The 9,236-nt window shown below is 37.6% G+C and overlaps 1 protein-coding gene across 1 annotated transcript; it reads right to left on the bottom strand.

Moving 5' to 3' along the window:
* Positions 1–364: 364 nt before the first annotated feature.
* Positions 365–6,750, bottom strand: LOC121462313 (lysozyme C-2-like). The gene is made up of 4 exons (XM_041673838.1): positions 6,615–6,750; positions 4,532–4,696; positions 1,708–1,786; positions 365–1,228 (listed from the first exon to the last, which is right to left on the bottom strand). Exons 1-4 carry the CDS (start codon positions 6,748–6,750, stop codon positions 1,162–1,164), a joined length of 447 nt encoding a protein of 148 aa, XP_041529772.1. The 3' UTR covers positions 365–1,161.
* Between the last annotated feature and the right edge of the window lie 2,486 nt (positions 6,751–9,236).

The following is a 9,236-nucleotide window of genomic DNA, read 5'->3' as shown; positions in this document are numbered from 1 at the left end:
TTGCTCTTGAATATTACCACAGAAATATTCACCTGATTGCATGTAAACGTAGGTGAGGATGTGGATACATGCTTCATGCAGGTGAGGATATAGGCAGATGCTATATGTAGATGTGGATATAGGCAACCACTATCTATAAATGAGGATATAGGCACAGTTGTTATTTAGGTGAGGATGAAGATGCTGGTTATGTGTGGTGAGGATGTAGGTAGTGGTTATTAGTAGGTGAGGATGTAGACACTGGTTGTGTGGAGGTGAGCATGTAGATGATGGTTAATTGCAGGTGAGAGTGCCATGTTGTTTTTCCTAATATATAAACAATTTCCCCCAGAGACACCATATGAAAGTAAACACAGACAACATGTACATTGAAATGATTTAATGGTAATTTGTAGTTTTTCACAGTGCTCTTAGTTTTGAGGATCCAAGCTCATCTGTCTCAGAGTTAGCTGATATGCATGAAGCTACTTTAAGAAAGCTAAGGGCTAGCACAGACACTAATCTCTCTGGAATACCTCATGATCAGCAAGGGGATGGGAATACTCTCTCAAGGGTTAAAATAGACTGACACATGAGTGAGAATTAAGTGGTATAAATGGACAAGTTCTAGGAAAATAATTTTTTGAAAGGTCACAGAGTTCATGCCAACAGGTTTCTGAGTATAATTATATTCACTCAGAGTTCTTTTTCCTTAAAATTCCAGCTCTCCTCATACAGTGGCTGTTCTAACTGTCTGGGTGCTGGGCCTGCACACAAGGCCTGGGAGCTCACACAGCTGCCATTTTACCTGAGATCAACTTGTCTCGTATCAATGTTTTGTTTTAATTCTTTCCAACAAGGGAGACATGAAGATCAATTCCAGTGAAACTTGATGTGAATTACTTCATAAGTGAATAACTGAAGTATAGAGATATGTTTGATGGCCAAAGTGTTAGATCACTGACACCACCATCTGCTGCATTATCTAACTGAAAAACTGAGGCTTTGCTTAAAATAATGAAGAAGGCAGCAGAAACCTTTTAGGAAACACTCTCCTTTTTGCTCCTGCTTTTGTTTAAAGCCTGCTTGTTTGATGGGGAAAACAAGAAAGTGTGATTTTTCCCATAACTACTTCTAGAGCGAGAAAGAAACAGAATGAGCTGCAGTGGTAGTGTCCAGTGATTAGACTCTGCAGTTCTGAAGATACTTGGTGATATCTCGGTTTTCACATTTGGCTCTCCATGCCCTCCTGTGGGAGAAAGTAATACAGAGGAAAAATGGTAAAAATTGTCTCCCTGCCACACGCATTCTCAAACATTTGCAGGGAGATAGTGTAACAGTGACACTAATGGAGATTCTGACCTGGGCCAAGATCTAATGTGAAATATGGATTGTAGACTCATCTAGAAACTACTGCTGATTGATGCAGCTATGTCTACATGGCAGTATGGATCTCTCAAAACCCTCAGCGCAGCACAGGATGCTCAATGTCAATGTGACATTACACGCATGGTACAGTGAACTGATCTACAAATAATCTGGAGGCCTGACAAAGGAGTAGTAAAATGTGAGGGTTCTCACAATCTGGAGAAATTACTTCAAGTAATGGTGTAGATAAAAGCCCCAGCTGTATTTGTAGAGCTCATAATGACACTTGAGCCTTAGAAAGACTCACTGCATAAATCAACAGAACCAGAAGTTTTTCCCCCTTTCAAAGTTCCAACATACCATGCTCTGATGCCTTCTAAATCACTCACAACCTTCTTTGCACATGTTATGGCTTCAGTGATGTCATCCTGGAGCAAAACTGAAAGACAGGTGTGAGGAATGACGAAGATTGTTACAGAACCCATTTTCAGTTCAGATCCAGGCAGCTTTCCTCTGCAGCACCAAACAGTGAATAAAAGAAATTACTTTCCAAGTGTCCATGAATCTGTGATTATTGAAGACAGAGTCTCTTGATTCTATCCAGTTGATATGGTGTAAGTCACTTAATTTATCATTTGTGAAGTCCCTAGGGGTTGAGATATACTTCAGTAGTAGTATATTCTTCGAATTCCAGCACTGAATAAAAATTAAAGAAAATGTTTTAGTAATGAAGAGTCACTAGAGGCTGTGGGACTGTCAGTGACCATGAGGGAAGTTATTCTTTATTCTCACACTGGAAAATAGAACATGCTGGAACTGTCGCATGGGTCTAGCAGTGGAGATATATCCTGAAGAAAAGAAAAACAATGGTATGGACATATGGTTCAGTGGCTAAGAGCACTGGATCATCTTCCAGAGAACTTGATTCCCAGCACCCACATGGCAGCTCTCTAGGGACTGTAACTCCAGTTCCAGGAAATGGAAGCCTTCTTCTATCTTCCACTGGTACCAGGCACACAAGCAGTGCACAATCCTATATGCAAGCAAAATACACACACCCATAAAGATAAATGAATACTTTAAGAAAGAACACAATGTACAAGTCTGTGAATAAAGCTCTTCCTAGGAATTTAAATAAAAGGAGCCAGGTGCTCTAAGACTCAAGAATTGGGGCTTGAGAGATGGCTCAAGATTAAGAACACTGACTCATCTCCAGAATCTTGAGTTCAATTCCCAGCAATCATAAAGTAGCTCACAGTCATCTTAATAAGCTCTGGTGCACTTTTCAGGCATGCAGGTAGAAACTGTAAATATAATAAATAAATAAGCCTTAAAAAGAAAAGACTCAAGACTTAAGCGTTGTATTTTCAGCATAGAGAATATTGCTGCTGCAGTTTTATTCACTATAATGATATGCCAGGCAAAAATTAGTTTCTATGAATGTAGTTTTAAATAATAACTAACTTATGAACCCATGCAAATATAATTTAATTTGGGTATAATTGTAAAATCTTTACACGTTCCTATGTGAATACATCTGTGCATGATATAACTCTACATGGACCTACAGCATAGATTTAAAGTCTAGAAGAATGTTTTCCAAAGATCTCCATTTACATCAACACTCTTAGCAGGCAAATTTCGAGTGATATTCCTCTTTCCCTATAGTTTCTATTCCCTTTTAATGACTACAGATGAGTCTCTAATATGCCTTCAAACACAGGCTATGTAGGCTTAAAATGTTCCACATCTCATTTCTCTTAAAAATTTTAGTAACCAACTTTAACAGAGTAGAAATGAATAGTTCACTGCTTAGAGTGCTTGACTAAAATGTAGCTAGTCTTCAGTTCAGTTCCCACCATGGCAGAATAGACCATTTTCTTCATGCACTACAAATTACATATTACTTCTGCAACTGTATGAGTTCAAGTCGCACCATCCCAGGCCTCCACCCTGTTATAAACTTGATGTAGGATTCCCTGTCAACATAAACTTCTTTTATTCTTATGAAGAATAAGTTTATCTTAAGCATATAAATCTATGTTATTTTATTAAGTCAAAGAATTAGATTGTCTGGACATGCATTCTAACAAGCTTAAGTCAAAATTTGACATTAGTAGTTCACTATAAGGTCTCTCAAAACTAAGAGCACATCAGTTCATATAAGTAAAAACCAGTTGAACAAAATACCAGTGAGTTAGTGATACCCTAGCATATGGTCATTTTTTTTAATTCTTCACATCTTTTTTATTGATTTTTATTGAGCTCTACATTTTTCTCTGCTCCCCTCCCTCATATGGTCTTTATTATAGAGATATCTTCATTTGTACATAATAGAAATCTGTGTAATAAAATTCATTTATTTAAAATGACCGTACAACAATAACCATAAGTATGCCTAAGGTAACAGCCAGAATAGAAATCTTCAGGACAAAATATGCAGAAGGAGACTTAGAATAAAGTGGCACATATTCCAGAAACATTTGTTATAAAATGACAATTCCTTAGAAATATTTTTTTTAATTTAATGATGTGTCTGTGTATGGGTGAGTGCCTGTGAGAATAGGTTTCAAAAACCCCACAAAGTTTGTATGATACCAGGTTTTTATTTTTTAATTTTCTATTAACATTTGTGTCACTGTGTGGTGGTATGTGCATGAGTGAACCTGCACATGTGTGTTTGTGCATATAGAAGTCACAGGACAGTCTAAGGAGCTGCTCTCTTAAAGCAGTCCACATTGTTTCTGAGACAGGGTCAGCGATTGGAACTGACTTAAGGATTAGGTGATGCTTGTTGGTCAGTGAATCCCATTGGTCTGCCTGTCTCAGACTCCCTTACAGATGCATGTCACCAACTCAGTTTTTATTTGGGTTCCGAGGGTCTTAGGAGATTCTATTGTCTGAGCTATCTTGTCAGGTTCTATTTTGTTTATTCATTCAGAAATTTTGAAGTGGACTCAAGGAACCTCTGTTTGGTAGGCAGGGCATTCTATCACCAAGCTATGCCTTGAGCCTATTGTCTTCCTTGGCTAGTTTTGATATGCTTAACAATGAATTAACAGTCAAGAGAGTCTCCCCAGGTTCCTGATGTTTCCTTCAGTGTTGTCTCCTGCACAGAATCTCTGTTTTTGCATGTAAAAGCAGGTGAGTTACTTGCTATCCTTGTAAACTTGCTTTGTCTTACCACTGCAGGGTATCCCACAGGCATTCACTGCTTTGGGGGTTTTGCCATCATTACACCAGTGTCTGCTATTGATCTGAAATATCCCATAACTGGTGCTTTGGTGTCCACGGTGGTAGGTTACAACTCCTGTGTTAAAGCCACTCTCGTGTTGAGCCAAACACATCCCTGAAAAGAAAAACGATATTCATCAATAAGCAGCAACAGCAAATGATTCATTTTGGATATCAAAATTAGCTGGCTGTATTTTACAAGTGATTTACTTTATAAGTACCACCATATGATTAAATTATAAAATATGCTACCACTAGTTCAGGTCAGGTCTGGCTGTGTTATTCAGGGTAATCTCTGGCCTCAAGTGATTTCCCCTTCCCATACCTGTCTCCCTCCCTCTGCCTTTCCAGTAGATGGAACTGCTGTACCTAGTCATCAAGTGACTTTCAAGTGCCCCCCAAAAAATCTCTTTGATGACAATTCAGTTTGAGAACAAACAGAAGAACTTTTTTAAATACTCAAGTAGATGAACTGGTCACACTGGTGCTCGATTTTATTCCTAGCTGTTGTTAGACAGAGGCAGACAAATCTGTGTGGATTTGAGACCAGCCTGGTCTACAAAGAAAATGCCAGGCCACTCAGTTCTTTACATGAAACTGTGCTCTAATCACTAAAGTAATATAGCTATTTCTTCAATTGGTTTTCCCTCCCACATCTATCCTCAAGATACCACTGCATAAAATAGAAACACAAATAGGGATTAGTTGAATTTTATAAACTAACATCAAATACATAGAAGATGTGACTATGAGAAAAGTAAGGATTTCTTCAGAGAAACATTCTTATAACCAAGCTGAATTTGCATGTCAATTTAGAATTCTTTTTTCCTCTCTGTGTCACTAAATATTGTAGTAAGAGCGGTGGGCTGTGTCCTGTCACCCGGCTAGCTTTACCTGAAATAATTACACAGAAACTGTATTCTTTTGAACACTGCCTGGCCCATTAGTTCCAGCCTCTTATTGGCTAGCTCTTACATATTGATCTAACCCATTTCTAATAATCTGTGTAGCCTACGAGGTGGCTTACCAGGGAAGATCTTAACCTGTGTCTGTCTGGAGTGGGAGAATCATGGCGACTCCCTGATTTAGCTTCTGTTTTCCAGCATTCTGTTCTGTTTTCTCTGCCTACCTAAGGGTTGGCCTATCAAATGGGCCTAGGCAGTTTCTTTATTAATTAACCAATGAAAGCAACAGATTAGAAAGAAATCACTCCCACATCAAAGTATCTTACTTTGTCCCAGAATATTCAGTCTTTTGCTTTTGTGTCTCATTGCTTGAATTCCAGGTTGTGTACCATCTCAAATGCCTGATGAGAATATTGAAAAGAGAATACTAGAACAGGAAAGGCTAGTCACCAATTCATCCATCCATCCATCTCCACATATGCATTTGTCTGTTCACTTGTTCGTTAAAAATCACTTGGTGAGCACTAACCTGCTTTTTCAAATCTGAAAAGCACACTAGATGTGGGAAGTTGTGAACAACTTTTCCTCATCCTTGTTTTGCAGAACAAGAGGGCATCCCAGAGTGAAGAAGCATGCCAAATAATTTTATTTGCAGTTTCAGAAGACACATTTAAGCAGCAACTGAGGAAACTAGGATCCCTCTGCCTTGCATAAGAAAGTGAAAAACTTTGAAAATTTCTCTAAGAAGGTCTATACCATGGAAAGAGAAGTAAAGACAGATACCAATCACTCCAGATTCTCATAACTCAAGTTCTGAATGAGTCAGTTCTCGCATATTTTCTCAGACCCTTCGGGACTATTGAATGTGAAGTAACTGGACAACCCGGTGATACAACAAGAGCACCTCAGGTCCTATTGCCTTTGCAAAGCACCAATGTCCCCTCCCATATCATCACCCCAGTATCACTGATGAAAAAACAAGAATGTTTTTAAGCAAACTAAGGCAAACACACAGGAATCCCAAAGCTTATTGACTCCAGCTCTCTCTCTCTCTCTGCTCACTCATTGCTTCTATGTACCTGTTCTCAGGGGGTGCTTATCTGATTGGGTCAAGTAGAGGAGACTTACAGTTTTCCAGGCTGAATCCCCTATAGCCATCCATTTCACTTCTTTTCATAGTTCTGGCGAACTCACAGGGCTTATAGACCTTGGAGTTGATGATGACAAAAAACAGGAGGAGCAGCAGGTTAAGAAGAGACTTCATGTTGCTTGGGATTCGGCTGTGCAACTGCTCACAGCTGGCAGGCCCCAGTATTTAAGCATCTTTTAACTCCTGGCATCTTCTAGTGGATTGTGGGCTTGACCTTTTGAGCTTTGTGCAAAGCAGGAAGTTCTTATTGATCTACAAACTTCAAAAGCATTTTTATTTTCTCTCAATGTTTGAACAGAGATGTTCTGTTCTAAAGATAATGATAAAGAGATACCATTTAATTACTTGGCTCACAAAGAACCAGGAGATAGCATTCTTCCTAAAACAGAAAGCCCATTTTATTTTATCTTGAGTATGAACAATATAAAGAAAAATGTTGGTTTTGTTTCCCTCCTTAAAATAAGGTGTGACTATAAAACAACTTTCTTTTAAAATTAAATATTTTCTTTTTTAATTGTTTAAATTCTTTTTATTGAGCTATATATTGTCTTCTACTCCCCTCCATTCCTCTTTTCTCCCATTCTACCCTCTCCCATAGTCCCTATGTTCCTAATTTACTCAAGACATCTTGTCTTTTTCTATGTCTCATGTAGTTTAGATCCATGTATGTCTTTCTTGGGGTCCTCATTGTTTTCTAGGTTCGTTGGGTTGTGAATTGTAGATCAGTTTTTCGTTGATTTATATCTAAAAACCACTTATGAGTGAGTCCATATGGTATTTGTCTTCCTCAATATAATGTTTTCCTAGATCCATCCATTTGCTCATAAATTTCAAGATTTCAGTGGATTTTTTTTCTGTTGTGTAGTATTCCATTGTGTAAATGTACCATATTTTCCTTATCCATTCTTTGGTTGAGGGGAATTTATGTTGTTTCCAGGTTCTGTCTTTGACAAACAATTCTGCTATGAATATAATTGAGCAAATGTCCTTGTGGTATGATTGAGCATCTTTTGGGTATATACCCAAAAGTGGAATTCCTGGGTCTTGAGGTATGCTTTTTCTCAATTTTATGAGAAATCTCCATACTGATATCCAAAGTGATTATACCAATTTGCACTCCCACCAGTAATGGAGTGGTGTTCCTTTTACCTCAAATTCTCTCCAGCATAAGTTGTCATCAGTGTTTTTCATCTTGGTCATTCTTAAAGGGAAAGATGCAATCTCAGAGTTTTATTTGAATTTCTCTAATGGCTAAGGATATTGAGCATTTCCTTAAGTGTATTGCAGCCATTTTATATTTTTCTGTTGAGAGTTCTCTATTTAGTACGGTACCCTATTTTTATTGGGTTATTTGATATCTAATTTCCTGAGTTCTTTCTATGTTTTGGAGATCAGCCCTCTGTCTGATGTGGGGTTGGTGAAGATCTTTTCCCACTCTGTTCATTGCCGTTTTGTCTCATTGATCGTGTCCTTTACTTTACAGAAGCTTTTCAGTTTCAGGGAATCCCATCAAATTATTTTCTTTGTATTTGCATTTACCATTTCATATTGTCTTTTTTGTTTAAAACTATCTTACATAGACTGTCCCACAAAATGAATTTCTTAGTATTTATTGCAACCTGACTTGCTTCATCAGTGTACTTTTCTAGGCATTCTTGATAGTTTTGTAAATTTTCTATTGTTGCAGACAAGTGGTTTCATTTCTTTCTGAGACAAAATCTCACTCTGCATCCCTGACCAATCTATGTAGACTACAGTGTTCTTAAACTCTTCTGCCTCTTGAGTGCTAGGTTAAAGACATGTTCTAGCATCCAGAACAACTAGGCTTTTTTTCTTCTTGTTTTAAGTTTCATATTTAAGTCATTTTCTACCATAAGCAAAGCAATAGAAGATCAATATTCTGGTAATCATTTTATATAAGAAACAATAACTTTAAAACCCAGCATGCTTTGGGTCCACCTTAGGAGCTGCTCAGGTTAATGATTAAAAGGAAAGCAGTTTTAGAAAGATTAAACCAAACTATAAGGGATATCTTAAACAAACAAACAGGGGTAGAAAATGCCCCCTAAAATAGATTACATAATGCTTTATTGATCTTGAATTTTCTTAATGCCAATGAGAAAGGAACAACAGCAGCAGAAAGACATTGGATAATGGAAAAGTCTGCTGAATTAAATCAACCAGTTTATTTCAAAGATGTACTGACCTCAAAATGGAAGCCAGATGTGTTGCATTGGAAAAGCAGTTTTGCTCATGTTTCCACAGGAGATGAAAAATTATGTATACCATCAAAATTAATAAAGATTTGGTTTGAAGAGGAGAAACCTCTTGGAGCTCATCCACAATGATGATAACAATACAGGTGGTAAGGAAAGCATATAGGACGAAGGCTGGGTTCTGTTCTTGTCTTTGCAGGAAAACACTCATCTACAAAAATTCAAGAGACCCTTGCTGTCTGAATAATGACAGATGGAAAAATAACTACCCCATAAGGATCATCAAGAAAATCAACTATCATTCGTAAGAACAAAAAATATTTATATATGTACATATATATGTATGTATTTATACTTATGAATATATAGAGCTGGTTTTAGAGT

This window comes from Microtus oregoni, unplaced genomic scaffold (genome assembly GCF_018167655.1).
Source record: "Microtus oregoni isolate MIOR12 unplaced genomic scaffold, Mior012 000024F_ref0000369, whole genome shotgun sequence".
NCBI lineage: Eukaryota > Metazoa > Chordata > Mammalia > Rodentia > Cricetidae > Microtus > Microtus oregoni.
This window is presented reverse-complemented; position numbering and strand designations above follow the sequence as displayed.

What these genes read in the sequence shown, in the direction of transcription:
- LOC121462313 (XM_041673838.1), bottom strand. Translation starts at nt 6,750, where the DNA reads ATGAAGTCTCTTCTTAACCTGCTGCTCCTCCTGTTTTTTGTCATCATC. An exon ending in GGGATTCAGCCTGGAAAACT is followed by an intron (nt 4,697 to 6,614) that starts GTAAGTCTCCTC and finishes TTTTCTTTTCAG; the next exon opens with GGATGTGTTTGGCTCAACAC. An exon ending in CTGTGGGATACCCTGCAGTG is followed by an intron (nt 1,787 to 4,531) that starts GTAAGACAAAGC and finishes CCTGTCTTTCAG; the next exon opens with TTTTGCTCCAGGATGACATC.